Source organism: Mauremys reevesii, linkage group 2 (genome assembly GCF_016161935.1).
Source record: "Mauremys reevesii isolate NIE-2019 linkage group 2, ASM1616193v1, whole genome shotgun sequence".
Lineage (NCBI taxonomy): Eukaryota > Metazoa > Chordata > Testudines > Geoemydidae > Mauremys > Mauremys reevesii.
The window spans coordinates 12,155,656-12,171,806 of NC_052624.1; the positions used below are offsets into that span (position 1 = coordinate 12,155,656).

Here is a 16,151-nt window from a genome sequence, read left to right on the forward strand (position 1 = left end):
AGGGAATATGTGTTGTAAAGGTTTCATCAGCATTTAAATAAGATATGTACAGGCAGGGTGAGCAGACAGGAACTATGATAAAACGGGACAGGGAGTGGGGGGTAATAGGCACATATATAAGACAGTCCCTAAAAGCAGGACTGTCCCTTTAAAAATGGGACATCTGGTCACCCTACGTACAGGCCTATATCTATAGCTGTGAGTGTATCTATCCTATTTTAACCATGGATGCACGCACACGCATCAACATTAAAATTCCGTCTTTGCCAGGCAATGTGTGGTACATGGTGTGTAGTACTAGGCAGTAACTGTTGGTGGAGGCTGACTTTTTCATCGTGAATCTTCATTTCCTCTCCTAAATTCTTATATTGTGCTGCAGTCTTCAGGGGAACAGCTGCCATGTTCAGTCCCAGAGGTGGCTGCATTCCAGTGGGCGGTGAAATAATACTGGTGTGTGGGGCTAATCCTGTACTCCTGGACCAGACGCTCCTTTTCTGCATCACTCACTGTTGCGGTCCTGCCGATGCACAGACAGGAGCCATTTTGGCAGAGTCGTGTGTTTGGACAGGATACTGGGTCTGCTCGGCCTCCAAAGTGCAAAGGACCCATTCCTTCCCTGCTCCCTTCACTCTGGGTGAAGCATCACTTACTCCATCCCTTTGTGAGGGTTAATTTATTCCACCCCCCTTGTGCTCATTCAACTCCACTGGTTAATACCAGGGGAGGGGCTGGGGCCAGGCCTCGTGCAAACCATGCCATTGAATCAGCAAAGGGTGTTGCTGGAACCCCAGCTCGGCACCTACAACCATAACAACTCAGCTGCTGTAACGGAGGGGAGTGGCGCGCTCTGCACTGGTGGACCAGGCTCCAGGAGAGCAGAGACGCAGGTGTAACAACTGTCCCCACCTGTTGCATGCAGGCGTCCCAGAGCTAAGGGCATGAGACTCTGTGAGACTTTGAGCTAAAGGATTAAATCCACGTGCTGAGAGCTGTAGCAAACTCAGCTCCTCTGTGGATACGGCACAGAGAAGTGCAATATATGCTGCCAATGGCTTACAGAGAGCTCCCAGTTAGTAATAGGATATATGCACTGGTGAGGGATGACACCATCGCCAACAGCTCTCTGGATGTTCCCTGCACCATGGTCAGAGACCATAGGATAAACGTGGACCACGTGGCTGGCACTGACTGTGCCTCTGCAGGGTGCTGGTAATATTTTCCCAAGGAAAGATCACCTTGAAGTCTGGCTCTGTTTCGGGGACCTCAGAGCTTAGATCCCTCCCCATGCTGCATGAAAGCGACCGGAAGGAGCGGAAGTTGGATCAGGTTGGTCGGCGGCTGCTTATCTCTCACCATTCGTGCTTCTACTTTCGTTCTGTTTGTGTGTGACCACGCTGCATCCAAGGGTGTGATAACCAGGCAAAGGGCGAGCTTCCCTCTGCAGTGACAGCCGTGCACCTGAGTCCTGACTAAAACTGCCACTCCTGGCCGGAGATGGACCCCTATCATGAGCCATGTGGAAATTTCAACACAAGTGTCCCAGCTCATTTCACCTGTGACCTCAGCCACGCACCAGCGAGAAAAGGGCAGCCCTCGCCTCTGGAATGTCTGGTTAACTCATTCCGAGCTAAGTTCGAGAGTTGGAATAAACATTAATCTCTCCGTTTGCCATTTGAAAGCTAACAGCATGGGCCCAGTCCTTGCAGCCCGTTGTATGAAATCAAGGGAGCAGACTTGAGGATGAGGCCTACCTGCTTTCACAGCAGAGGCGGCTCCAGGCCCCAGCACGCCAAGCGCGTGCTTGGGGCGGCATGCCGTGGGGGGCGCTCTGCCGGTCGCCGGGAGAGCGGCAGGCGGCTCCGGTGGATCATCTGCAGGCATGCCTGCGGGAGGTCCCCCGGATCCACAGGACCAGCGGACCCTCCGCAGGCTCGTCTGCGGGAGATCCACTGGAGCCGCGGGACCGGCGACCGGCAGAGCGCCCCCTGCGGCGTGCCGCCGTGCTTGGGGCAACGAAATGGCTAGAGCCGCCCCTGTTTCACGGGGGTACAATAATTACCTAGATCGATATTTAGGCACCCAGATAAGCAGAGGAACCGAGCAATCCGGCGCTGTGGTTGCTCGGTATCGCTAACAGTCAGGCCACCCATTTAGGTGCTTGCTGTCTAGACACCACAGCTTAAACCTGGCTGCCTAAATTGGGCCCCCACCTCGAGGAGCCCCAAAGTAAAAGCCACTTTTGAAATCGGGCCTCGAATGGTTTAGAAGAGGGAACCCCAGAGCAGAGATCAGTGTGGTGCAAAATGGCATTTAATTTTAATGCAGAATCCCAGCGACATAAAAGAAATGAAGTTAAATCTTATACAGCCTGCAAAGAGCTTGGCCATCGCCTATTTGTAACTTGGCTCATTTCCTTTTGAAGAAGCCTTGTAGGACGTTATGCTCAGGTAACTCAAAATCCTTTTCCCAGCCTTGCTTCTAGTGGGAATATTTCACCTGCTCTCTTTTAACAGCCTGATCTTCAGCGGGGCCGCAGCACGCAGCTCCAGGGGAAGGCCAGGAGATTGGCAGGGGCTGAAAAATCAGGCCCTCTATTTTGACTGTGGCCATGATGCCTTGTTTTTAGAGAGACTTGGCTCTGCTCTCCAGATGCCAAACGCTTCGTCTAGATTCTGTGTGCTTGAGCTTCTGAAGGAGGCTCAGTGTATTCACGGTGAGCAGGACGCACTGGCTCATGCTCGCGCTCTCTCCTTCCCTCCCTCCCTCCCAGGCACTGCACTCCCTAATGGCTCAGCCCTGGGTGGCAATAACCTTTGGCCGTTCGGCTCGGCAACGATATATACAAATCAATCTCACCAAGGTGGTCGAGGGATACAGTCTTTTCCTCTAGGCTGTGCAGACTGCGGCTCTGATAAGAACCTGCTGGGAATAATTCTAACCAGAACGGCTTCCGAGGAAAGGAGGAAGTGGAGTTAAAAAGAATCCAGTTGTGTTCCTTGCTGCATAACTCAGGTGACTCTTCCAGCCTGTAATGTGCCATGTAGTTCTGCCTCCAGATTCAGTCAGGGGACTTAGGCAGAAACGGGTCCATTACAGCAGCGTAGGAAGGAATCGAGAGAAGGAAAAATTTGTTCATGATAAATTGGCAGCTTTATTCATCTCCGTGTTTGCTGCTCCCCTGGGACTGATCTGTATCCAGTTACTAAATCAATAATCTCTTAATTAGAAGCCCGCAAAGGGGCAGCTACCCTACCCTTATTAGAGGTTAAGTCAATCTTCAGCTCTCTGTGCATTTGAAAACAATGCACCCAGCAAAAGGCCTGGAGCGTCCTCACACCAGTACAAATGTTGACACAGAGTTTGCACAAGGCAGATTCTTAAACGTGTTCCTGCCAGTGGCTCTCGGTGCCGATCTCCTCAGAGGGAGGCCTAGAGAAAAACGTGTCCCTGTTCTGAACACACCCCAGCCTCGTCTGCTGCTTCTGTCTGCTTTGACATCGGGAGATCCCATGTCACCTCCTTTGAAACTACTGAACAGTGGCTGCCAACATCTCTGAGCCTGTAGAATGGCTCCAGATTGACCAGGGCTATTGCTACAAGTATTCACAACTCATTATTGGTGCAATGCGGGGTGAGGGGTTCACCCAAGTCACCTGGTATGGTTCCTGCTTTCTGACAGGATGGCGCCCAATCGCCTCCAGATTCTCAGGATGGCCGCATTAGCAGCCTAGTGTCAATCTGTATCAACTTTGACCTTTTCCCTCAAACATTCTTACGTACAAAAATGTCCCTATAGGATTGTTTTCGGGAAGCCAGTAAAATGGGTCCCAAATACCATCATCTGTAGTTTTCATTCAAACAAATGTTGTACTGGCAAATACTGCAAAGCATCCCTTCTCTCCCCCACCCCCCAAAAAACACGTCTATTTGCCCAGCTTTAATCATCACATCACTGTGTGGTTTGGGAGTATGCTGAGGTTCAATGTGCTTTGGTGTGAGTATTTACATTGCCTGTGGGAGAAGATATAAGATCCCCAAAAGGTGTCTATTATATAGGTACCCTCTGTTTTCCCACCCCTGTCAACCATCCTCCATTTTGTGTATCTGCTTTCTTTTTGAAGGGGTCAGGCAAAAAAAAAATAGCCTCAGGGAAGAACGGTTGTTCAAGTCAGGAGTCAAAGCATTGCTGGCCTTTTGTGCGGAACATTTTCCATTTGGACTGCAGGCTGCTTTGTCTCCTTCTGGGACATGCAAAAAGCTAGACGAGGCCCAAAGAAGGTGGTTTGAGGGCAGGTGGTGCTCGCGGGCTGGGGCTGGTTCACTAGACATCAGCACAGGTGTGTTCAGCAGACTCTGATTTCAATAGGAGTGCTCAGGTGCATAGCATATATGTGTGTGTGTAGGATAGGGGAGAAGTGGCCAACCAGCATAGACAGGGCGTAAGCAGTTCAACAGCCGAAGACTAGAATATCCAATACCAATGCAAATATTACCTATAATCCTAGCTGTCAGAAAGCACACCCCTGTCATAGTTCCCTAAGGCTTTACAGCACATTAGTCATTTTGTTTGGGGCTTTTATTGTCAGAGTGCTGTTGAAATACAGGAAAGCCAAGTAGCCGTCAATTCAGACGGTTCTTTGGGCATTTGACATGAAGCCCAGATACCTTTCTGGGTTTTTCATTCCCCCAACATTCCATGAACCCGGAGAATGTGCCAGGATTTGAGACTGAATCTATATTTTTACCAAGTAATATGCATCCCAAAATGAAAATGTGACTGCTGGCATATCCATTGAACTGTTATTTATTAACCATTCTTGGGAGTGACCCTGACACGTTAGTCATCTGTTCCTTCCTGGAGTAAAATCGCACACCCACGCAATGGAGGCACCGCATTTGGCACACACAGCGAGGAGTACCGCTGCAGTTCTGGTGTTGCATGATGGGAATGTACTCTACTGAGAAGGGTGCATTACAGGTCCTCCTCGGTGCTGATCGGCAGAGGATACCAGTTTTTACAGCCCACAGCTAAGGAGTTTGGGCTGTTTAGCTCAAGCTGTAGCCACTCAGACTTTTAGTTCTGGAGGTCACCCATGCAATCCCCCGTGTTGGCCAACATGGCAGTGGCCAGGGGAGCATTAAGGTTTCCGGGATCTGCGGCCTCACCCCCAGAAGTGTTCTGCAATTTTCTGTTGAATTTACTTATTCTCCACGATCTGCAGGGGTTGTTGCTATGTAGGTGGGGTGGTGAGTGCCGCTCACTATGCCAAATGGCAGTGGAACAATGAGGCTAAAACAGAATTTCTGGCCAAGTGGCTGAAGCGTACGGTGAGCGGAGCAGGAGGAGGCCTGCTCTCGTCTGCTTCTGCCTTTTATGGCCAGCCCCTCAATGCTTGCATGATCCCTGTGCCTCTTAGAAGAGCTGGGGTTGACCAAGGACAGCTGCTATTGGCTGGTGGATGTCCGGGTGCTGCTTGGGGGGGAGTGACTCAACTTCCCAGCCCCTGCCTTGCAATCTGGATCTGGTTGTGGTGGCCATCCCCGCTTCTCCACTGCAATCCATTTCCTCAGCCGGTATCGCCTGTGTCCTGCCATTGCTACTGTCACTGTGGCGTTTACAGGACACGTCTCCTCTCGGTGTGTTCACACAAACCACCCAGCTGTGCGGATTGTATATGCGTGTGAGGAAGCTGTCATAGCTGCGCCTGGATCCCTCCTCCGTGGTCCATGCCAGGAGTGTCCAGTCTGGTCAGAGCCTCCAGCCATCACCTGTCTCTGGGCAAGGACCCATGTCCCACTCCCCTCTGCTGGGGGTTTTTAAGGCTGCACAGCTCCCTACCATACATTGTGGTGTCCCCAGCAAGCCAGTCTGCCTTGCGACCAGTCCCTGTGCATTGCTTTCTCTCCAAGGACTATGCACGGTGTGCCAGCCATTACCAGTTACCCTGCAGCGCTTTCTCAGCCAAGCGTATTTCGTCAGGGTCAAGCAGCATATGGAGAAAACAAAGCACGAAAAAGGTTGACGTGCTCACTCTACAGACCAGAAATTGCCCATGTTCCACAGCAGGAGTCTGGTAGGCAGCATCCCTTTCCTCAAGGCTGGGGGCCTTTCCTTGGACAGAAGGTCCTGTCTGTTTGCTGAATGAAAAGGCAGCCCCTGAGTCTCCCCACACTCAGCCTTTCTATGCTCCCAAAAGCCCTTTCTTCATTTCTTAGGCTGCAAAACCCATGCAAATCACCCGGGGGGTGGAACGGCTCAGGAGCAGTTTACGATCTCAGGGGTCACCACCCCCTACTGCTTTTCGTTGCTGTAAGAGCTGTGTTAATCCTCCCACCCCACCCCCCAGAATCAAGGCCATTCACATGAATCAAAATATCACTGCTTTTGGTGGGGCACTTTGTGTCCCCTGGCAGCCGGAGGGGCTGGCTGTCCCCCTCCCCCTCACTCTCTCTGCCTTGGCCCCGGAGGAGTTCTGTGCCCCCACTGATTATGGGGCCCGGGCCGCTACTTGCCCTCCCTTTGCGCATGCCACAGCAGACAGTCACACAGAAAACATCAATACATTGAATACAATGGTCCTCAAAGATACCGCCTGGGGTTGCAGTATCTGTCGCAGAAGGGACCAGCCCTTCTTAGTGGCTGGCTTTTGGCGTTTGAACAGGTAGATGCTCAGGGCTTTATGAAGGATACTTTTTCCTAGTGGCGTTTACTCATGTCTCTTCTCAGTTTGCCGTTCGTCTAGCGTTGGGCAAAACCAGTCTGGATACAGTAAGAACCAACCTGCATCTCCCCTCAATCCTCACAATTAAGCCAAATGTCTAGAGCTTTATAAATGTTTCCACACTTCCTGCTTGTGGCATAGCCAAGACACGAGCAACTGGCTTTTGTGTCTGGACAGGGGTTGAGTTCATGGGAACGCTCACGCCAGAACTCATGTTAAATCGCTAGTGAAGACAGGCCCCAGGACAGAAGGTTGTTTTCATGGTATTTGAAGCCTGGCCACAAGCAGAAATATACTTGAAATCTCATGAAAACAGCTGATCTTCAGTAAGGTTGCTATGTCATCACAGTTTCTAGACCAGGGGGTTGTGTCTGCTCTGGTCTTAATAGGGGCAGGGAGCTGGGAATCATAGAGGGGCTCGGTTTAGGAAGGGAGGATCTTGATGAGGTAAAGGTTAAGAATCCCTGTTTTAAACCAGAGATTTGGATTATAGTTTTTAATAAGCATCTGAGCTTTTGGATGCTAGTTCAAGCTGATTATCCGGGCTCAGCTGACGCCTGACATCTTTTGAGCAAACTCTTTTACTAAAGAGAAAGGAATATTGTCCAAACACCTGTGTTCTGCTGTGAGCTCTGTGGCCTATGATGGAAAACATTTGATGCTCTGCCAAATTCAGATCCAACAACAATATTCTGTGCTCTGATATATAATACATGCAGCTTAACAAAAGACCAGGAAGCACCCGAGGGGCAGGACTGGCTGGCAGTAGTCAAGGCAGGCCTTTCATTCGGCAGGAAGATAGGCAGAGAATAAAATGCAGTCAAGGTATTTTTTTGAAAAAACGAATATAATAGTTAACTGTGTTGTAACCAAACACAATTTGGGAGTCAGAGAATGACACCATCCCAGTGCTTTGGCATATGAATGAAAAGAGAGAGTCAGTGAGCCACATTGTCCCCTGTGTTACTCTGTTCAACCCCAGTAACTTAACAGAGGGGAGAATTTGTCCCAAAGATTGTAAATACAGTAATGAACTGGCTGGTGCATGTGCCTTCTACTGCCATCTACTGAAGAGACTGAGAACTGGTCATCTGTGTGTCATAGATCTTATACTGATACCACACAGTTTGCTCTAACTCAAGTGGCAGTAGCCTGTGCTACAGAGCAGGAGGATCTACATTCTCTGCCTCCTGCTGCCTGGATGTTCTGAACAACAATGGTGACAACAATAAAGCTCCCAGGTGTCTGGGTTTGTTACAATGGACGAGCTCACGTATTACTCGAAATAAGTGCGGGGTTAGCTCCAGTACCCTGGTTAAATTGCATTCTAACTTCCCCCTGCAGTGTCTACTGGCTCTTGTATACCTGTTTGCTTCCTGCTTAAACTGTTCTGTAGTGGTGTGAGTGGTTGATTAGCTGTTGGGTCATACGCCAGAGGTGGCTGCATGTCACTGGTGGAGTAAGTGAATCATCTGTCTATACACTGGGGAGCCTCTGGAATGAAAGACGTTTGATACATGGACATAATCATAAGCGTGCAAGACTTGGAGCTATTTTTTGTCCTAAAGAGAACCACAGCCCCCACTGGTATCTATGCTATTTCCCCCCTTTGGATCTGTGCCTCACCAACCTACAGTCCAAGCTTTGGGCCAGATCCTCAGCGGCTCTGAATTGGTGTAGCGCCATTGGCTTCTATAGAGGTGCGGCGAGTTACACCTATTGAAGATCAGGTCCCATAGCTTTTAAAGTTACCCTGTCTGTCGCCTGGGAATCACCTGTTTGTTTTACTCACGCACAAGAAGGTTGAGTTAGTGCAGAATGGGTGTGAGGGGGATTGCTGGGTTTTGCACACAGCAGAAGCTCCCATCTGCCCCGCCGCACAATACATGCTGTAAGCAGCATAACGGCTTGTAGGCAGGGCCAACGTTCTGCCCCAAACTCCTCCTTGTGCTTTTGTGGGTACGATCCCCGGCTCATGTTGTGCCTGGCATCTTGTCTGACCCTTTGGCCCTGTTCAGTGTGTGTGTAACGTGGGGCCAAATCAGAGTGTGGGGCAGCATTTGATCCCTCCTCATTTGAAATGACACCACAAGGTGCAAGGCCGTGGGGAATCAGAGCCACGGTCTGTTATTCGAATGGCTAAAGCCAGCAAACGTGTGCAGTGAATCCTGTTCTTATGGGTGAATCCACATTACAGGAGCCTCGCTGCCACTCGGCTTGGAGTTTTACCAAACGGGATAGTTATTGTATGCTTCGTCTTTCTCCCCTTCAGTTCAACCAGCAGAATGACGGAGACTGACACGGGCCTCCCCACTATCGAGAGGAAGCCGGGGCTGCAGATATGGACCATAGAGGTACGGTGAGAGGAGCACATCCTTCGCAGATTGGGGGGGTCTGGGGGAGTTTTACAAGAAAGAGATGCTGTGAAGATTGCTTAGGTGAGAGGGGAAAGATGGTCTTGTAGTTAAAGACAAAGGAAGATTAGGAATCAGGAGACCAATTCTATTCCCAGCTTTACCCCACTCTGTGTGTAACGTTCAGCAACGTGCGCGACGGCTCTGGGCCTCAGTTTCCCCATCTGTAAAATAGGGATAATACTAACTTGGGAAACAGGAATGTTGTGGGACTAAAGTTGATACTTTGTTACAGTAGCATCCAGAGACTCCATTACGCTAGGTGCTGCACATACACTCTGTAATAGACAGTCCCCACCTTGTACAGCTTTCAATCTAAATAGACCAAGACCAAGGGTGGGGGAAAGGAAGCATCACTATTCCCACATTACAGCTGAAAAAAAAAGAGGATTTAAGTGACTTGCCCAAGGTCCCAAAGTGAGTCAGTGGCAGAGTCTGGGACTGAGCCCAGCTCTTTGGAGACCTCAAGACTATCCTTCCTCTCCAGAGCAGATACTGTTGTTCACAGAGGCACTGATGTGACTGTAGATATGCCTGAGCCCTGTCTGCACTAGTGGCTTAGCACTGGTACTGGCGGCCTGTTGCCAGCTGTGACGGTAAGACAGGTGCTAGGGAGATGCTGCAGCTGGCAGGGAGGCCTGACCAAAGAGGTGGCCTTTGCATTCAGTTCTGAACATGGCTAGTGCCTGGCTCAGCCTGTTTTCCCCAGAAGGGTGTTCCACAGCTGGCTGCCTGCTGCTGAGCGTGCCCCAAACAGGAGCCCAAGGGGCTGAGCAAAGACTGTGTGTGACTCTCACTGGCGGGGACTGTGCAGTGAGACCTGCTTGGTGAAGATGAGTCATTGCGTTTCCCTGTTTGTTCACGTGGCATTGCGCCACTTTCCAGGGCAGCTGTCATTAAAAGCAAGTCTGTTCCCCAGGGACATGCTGGTATGAGGGGAAACCAGTCAGGCCACCAGAAAAATGTCTGGCTTGAACTGCTGTGAGCTGCAGGCTTAGCACAGCCATAGAAAAGAGAGAGTGTGTGTGTCTGTGTGTGTGTGTGTGTGTAAAAGTAATGTTGGAAGGGGTTCTCAAGCTTGTAGTGCCCAGAGGCGGGGAAGGGGGGGGGTGCAAGAGGGGCAATTTGCCCTGGGCCCCACAGGGGCCCCCACGAGAATATACTATTCTATAGTATTGCAACTTTTTTTTATGGAAGGCCCCCCCAAAATTGCTTTGCCCCAGGCCCCCTGAATCCTCTGGGTGGCCCTGGTAGTGCCCACCAAAGCTGCTTGTTAAACCCCCTCTCCCACCACCAAAACGGAAAGTAGGCCAGGGCTGTCCACTGACTCGAACGTTCCCATGCAAATGCTGGAAGCTATCGACTCTTGCCTTGACCCTCAGATCACCCCGTCACCAAGCTGTGAGGTTCAAGAGGCAGCGTGGAGCAGGAGGTGTAACTAACGCTCTGAAGTATGTGCACACACTGATCCCTCCACTGCCTCGCCCATCCCCACCCTTAGTGCACTCGTAACTCCCAGGCTACGTACTGTGAGCAGGGGAGATCTGGATCAGAGATGGAAATGCCTATGAAGTCATCCAGTCCAACCACCGCGCCCCCCTCCCCCCATGCAGGATTGTCCCTACCGTGCAGTTACGAGTTATTCATTCATTCGGCTTTAAAAGGTGCCAAGCAATGAGGTCTCCACCACTTCCACGTGGAACACGTAGTGGCTCACATTGTCAGGCCCTTTCTCCTGGTATTCACCCCAGTCCTTCCTTTCTGAACTTCATTCCATTCCTTCTCGTTAGACACCCTTGTACTGCCCTGAATACGTCACTTTCACCCCTCAGATACTCGTTGACGGGGCAGCGAGTTATATGGGCCCATGGTGCCCGTGCTCCAGGAATATTCAGGGCCCAGGGGCCTGGCTCCACCAATGTTCGGGGCCGGGTCTCTCCCCCAGCCCCGCCTGCCGTGCCCGCACGTCTCCCCCGAGTGTCTCCCAGCCCCACCTGCCACCCACGGGTGATTTAAAAAGGCCCCGGGGGCCCCCAGCTGCCACCACCAGCAGCACAGCAGGGCTAAGGCGGCTTCCTGTCCGCCCTCGCTCCACGCCACTCCCGGAAGCGGCCGGCACGTCCCTCAAGGCCAGGGAGAGGGCGGGTTTCTCTGCACATTGCCCCCGCCCTGAGCACCGACTCCGCAGCTCCCATTGCCTGGGAACTGCAGCCAATGGGAGTTGCGGGGGTGGTGCCTGAAGGCAGCAGCACATGGAGACCCCCCACCCACCCCAGCCCCTCTGCCGGAACCACTGCCAAAGTGGTGTGTGGGTCGTTTTCAGGGCCCGCCCGCGATAAGCCCCGCACCCCTCACCCTCTCCCGCATCCTTGCCCCAGCCCACACCCAAACTCCCTCCCAGAGCCTGCCTCCCACACCCCCTCCTGCATCCCAACCCCCGCCCCAGCCAAGAGCCTGCACCCCGCACCCAAACTCCCTCCCAGAACCTGCACCCCTCCCACACCCAAACTCCCTCCCAGAACCTGCACCCCTCCCACACCCAAACTCCCTCCCAGAACCTGCACCCCTCCCACACCCAAACTCCCTCCCAGAGCCTGCCTCCCACACCCCCTCCTGCATCCCAACCCCTGCCCCAGCCAAGAGCCTGCACCCCGCACCCAAACTCCCTCCCAGAGCCTGCCTCCCGCACCCCCTGCCCCAGCCAAGAGCCTGCACCCAGCACCCAAACTCCCTCCCAGAACCCGCACCCCTCCCACACCCAAACTCCCTCCCAGAGCCTGACCCTTCACTCCTCCTACACCCAAACCCCCTTACTTGAGCCCACACCCTGCACCCACTCCTGCACCCCAACCCCCAGCCCAGAGCCTGCACCCCAAACCCCCTCCCACACCCAAACTCCCTCCCAGAGCCTTAGGCAGGTGTGGGGGGCAGGGCGGGACTTGGACCCATTTTGGGTACCACCAAAAATTATACAAACCTGCCGCCCCTGCTCGTTGATCATTGTTTTGAACCCTGTGTGGTTAATTGATGCATAGATCTTAAGACCAGAAGCAACCCATATGTTGCATCAACTTGTCTACAGGCCATAGAGTTTCACCCACTGACCCCAGTAACTTGTGTTGGGCTAAGCTCTTCCAGAAGGGCATCCAGTCTTGCTGTGAAGACTCCAAGAGATGGAGAAACCATTGCGTCCCTTGGGAGCCTGGTCTAAGGGTGAATCACCCTCGCAGTTGTACAAATGTGTGCCGCCTTTCTAACTTGAGTTTGAGTCCCCTCTTGATTGTCTAGCACTGTGTTAATAAAAGGCCTGATATGGAACAAACCAAACCAGAACATTTGCCTGGGAAATTACAATAATATGCCTTTGTGTACATAGTGTGCAGTATGTACAGGATACGCGATCAATGTCTGCCTACACCCATAGCACACAGAAATCAAGCTAGCCCAGGACTGTGCTCTATAAATAGCAAGTGAGTCATAAACCACACATCATTGGTCTGAATTTCAGCCCAGTGAGTTTGTCCGGTTTCATATTCTTGTTCGAAGTGAACTGGAAAACTCAATGCAAACGTGAATGGAGCCCAGAAATCCATGCTGCCTGTTCTCCGCTCATCTGAGCGAGGGGACGCAACGGGGCTCTTGGCATGCAGCTTACTGACCTTTCAAATGCTAGTTCTCTGCCTCTGTGAAGCCCGCTGTCTCTTCAGTGTTGGCTAGGGTAGGGGCCAGGAATGCTCCCTTCTCAAATGCAGCAGTCAAATCCTCTGGTAATGGTGAGCCTTGGTGCTGCTCAGGCCAATAGGAGGGTTTGAACTCAAGTCTTTCAGCAGTAAAAGCATGAGGCTGTCACCTGAGGATAGCTCAGTGGTTTGAGCACTGGCCTGCTAAATCCAAGGTTGTGAGTTCAATCCTTGAAGGGGCCATTTAGGGAACTGGGGTAAAAATCTGTCTGGGTCTTGGTCCTGCTTTGAGCAGGGGGTGGGACTAGATGACCTCCTGAGGTCCCTTCCAACCCTGATATTCTGTGATTTAAAGGACTAAGGGCCTGAGTCAAAGCCTGTTGAATCACATGGGATTTGGCCCAGGCTTGAAGCAGTGGGAGACCTTTACCTCTGCTGATAATCATAGAGGAGATGAGACCTATACTGAGCGTCAGGTTGCTTTGTTATTTATTCATTCCCCAGAGGCCTCCCTGGGCTGGGCACTGGACAAACAGATAATGAGAGAGTCCTTGCGCCAAATGACTTAGCAACAGCAACTCAGGGGCACAGGCGGGAATAGAACCCAGGTGTCCCCAATACAAGTCTAGCACTCGTCCCACTAGACCACGCTGCCCCTGCAGGGAAGTGGTGTCCTTCAACAGAGGCTCAGAACAGATCTATTTTAAAGGTCCATTAAATCACAGAGGGAGAATTCAGCCTGTACTTCTGGGCTTCAGCTAAAACTGAGTTAAGTTAACAGTCCATGATCTGTATTAATCCTTGAAAAAGGTAGGGGTGGATTTTCCCAGCGGGGGGACCTAACAGATTCGTTGGACTCTTCAGCAGTCGCTCTCTGATCGTATAGCGATGGGTGCTGTGTAAGGCCTTAGAAACAGAGGCCAAGGCGTGAGTCACAGAGGCCTCTCGCCCTCCAGTTCAGAGTTGAAGTCCTTTGGCCTGCTCTGCACGTTAGAGACATGCTGTGACTAGAATCTCCAGCACCTGTTGCTAGCACTATGCAAAATCTTAGAGCCTAGTATTTTTAAAGGGTGTTTTGTGGTCACGTGGTTTACCCAGCCTGTGTCTGGAGCACAACAGAAGCATCAAATAATTATGTTTGACCTGCTGGGGTGTGTGGGTAGGTGGCTGGAGTTAGAAAGTCTCCTACTTTCCAAGAGTGTAGCTGTAGTATGGCCTTTCTGCGAAGGTGAACTCAGTGGCACAGACCGTAAACAGCAGAAAGACATGATGGCTCTGGGAGCAAGACTCTTGGGTGCTTAGTGTGAAATCCTGGCGCCACTGAAGTCAATGGCAAAATTCCTCTTGATTTCAGTGGGGCCTGGATTTTGCACCTGTGCTGCTTCCCTCTTTTGAACCAGACTTATGGCAATATACAGAGGAGAAGGGTGATACCCCATTTGTTACCCCAGCAAACTCACTGCTGTGTCTTGTCCAGGCATTTTTTTTTACTGTTGTTTCTCTGATTTCTTGCAGAAAATGAAAATGGTTCCCATTCCCGAAAAGGCTTATGGGAGCTTTTTCGAAGGAGACTGTTACATCATATTATATGTAAGTAAGCCAAGCAGATGTCAGTATGTTTGGAAATGCTCTGCACTATTTCATTAACCTCCCTTGGACTGGAGCTCAAGTCACTACTTTGCCTGGTTCCAGCAGCACCATGGTAAAACGACATTTAATCGCCATCCCATCAACAGCCTGATTTTAACGCCTGACGTTGCATATTCAGTATAAGAAAGGCCAGAGAAGCAACAATGGGGGGAAATGCATGAAAAAGACAGTCATCTCTGTTATGTCCTTTGGAAAATAACCCTCATACCCTGTGCTCCTGCGGACCATTCCCTCCAGGGATCGCGAAGGTGAAGGCCTATAGTTTGAACATTGACTAACTGGATTTTGGGTGTGCCAAGGGTGCCCAGTTTTGAGTACCTTAAAATGGACCTGGTTTTCAGGGGTCGGGTGATCAGCCCTCTAAGGTGTCTCAAGTTGGGCTCCTAGAAATTCAGGCAGCCAATGTCACTGGTGGGTTTTGCAAAAGTTGGCCTTAGTGACTTGCCCAGGGTCTCACACGCAGTCCGTAGCAGAGCTGGGAATAGAAGCTACGTCTCCTGTATCCTGTCCTGGGCTGTAACCACAGTATTGTGTAGTGGTAAGAAAACTGGAAGGGGAGTCAGGAGAGCTCCCGAGTTCGCTCAGAACATGAGCTAGGCTCACTTGCGATTTGACCCAGGCTACCCCAAAGGCTGAGGCACTTCTGAGAACCTAGGCTGAGCAGCTGGCTTGCAGCAGCAGAAGTGCCGTGCGTTCCCAGGGTGATATTCCAGGATAATATTCTGTATTGGGGTTTCTTTAATGTCTCCCCAACTCTTCTTCATTTGCATAGGTCATTCCAGGTTCAGAGCATAGGCGCTGGAACTAAGGGAGCTGGGGGTGCTGCTGCACCCCCTGGCTTGAAGTGGTGTCCATCATACACAGGCTTTACAGTTTAGTTCAATTCTCTCAACACCCCCCTCTATACACATCATTCCAGCACCCCTGGTTTCAGAGGCCTCCTTGGGTTCACTTTTCCATTTGGCAGGTGTTCAGAGCAGTGCTCCAGAGTGACCATTGCAAAGGGATGAAAGCATCTTCTTTATCTCACCTCCTAAAGTGGGTGGGTGGGGTTGTAAATTCTCCCCTTCCTTCATAGGAAGTCCCTGCAGCTCAGGTCTTCCACCCTCCATGTTGAGGAATTACTGGTAGACCCGCATGGTCAGTGGGCCATAGACCCACCCCTTCTCTGCCAAGGCCTGCCTACATTGGGCTGGTATAGGGGGAGCTCAGGCAGAGCCGTGTTACCCCCAAATCCTGCCCTGCCTTCCTTATGGAGGGGAAGCAGAATTATTCCTTTGGTTTATGCAGGGCTGGAGGTGGACTCAAATGGGTCTCTTCTTCCCACCCATCAGGCTGATGCAGCTGCACATGGACTAAGCCAGGGTTTATTTGGGGGGAGGAGTGGTTGTCACTCCAGCATTAGAAGAATCAGCTTGCTCATGCTGGGACATGTTTCGCTTTCCAGGCCAGGCACTGCCTGAATACAGCCTGCCTGCTGCTCAGTGACTCATAGGGTGGCACCCTTGGGATCTTTAACAAAGGGGAAGGCCCACCGTGCCCTGCAGCTAGTCATATTTCTCAAGCAGATGCTTTATGAAAGCAAACAGCAAGGTTGGTGGAGTCTCGGGCACCGCTGTGTGTGCTCGGAAATGAAAGCACCCAGCTGCCATTGACTTGAATGGAAATTCTGCGTGAGGAAGTGA

The 16,151-nt window shown here is 51.4% G+C and overlaps 1 protein-coding gene across 1 annotated transcript in view; it reads left to right on the forward strand.

Annotated features, from left to right (window-relative positions):
* The window catches only part of VILL (villin like), a 91,710-nt gene that overhangs the window by 44,310 nt on the left and 31,249 nt on the right, over positions 1 to 16,151 (forward strand). Inside the window, exons 3-4 of the mRNA XM_039527915.1 lie at positions 8,995 to 9,076; positions 14,332 to 14,406. Of these exons, the coding sequence (XP_039383849.1) occupies positions 9,008 to 9,076; positions 14,332 to 14,406 (144 nt within the window). The 5' untranslated portion in view covers positions 8,995 to 9,007. The remainder of the gene's footprint in view (positions 1 to 8,994; positions 9,077 to 14,331; positions 14,407 to 16,151) is intronic.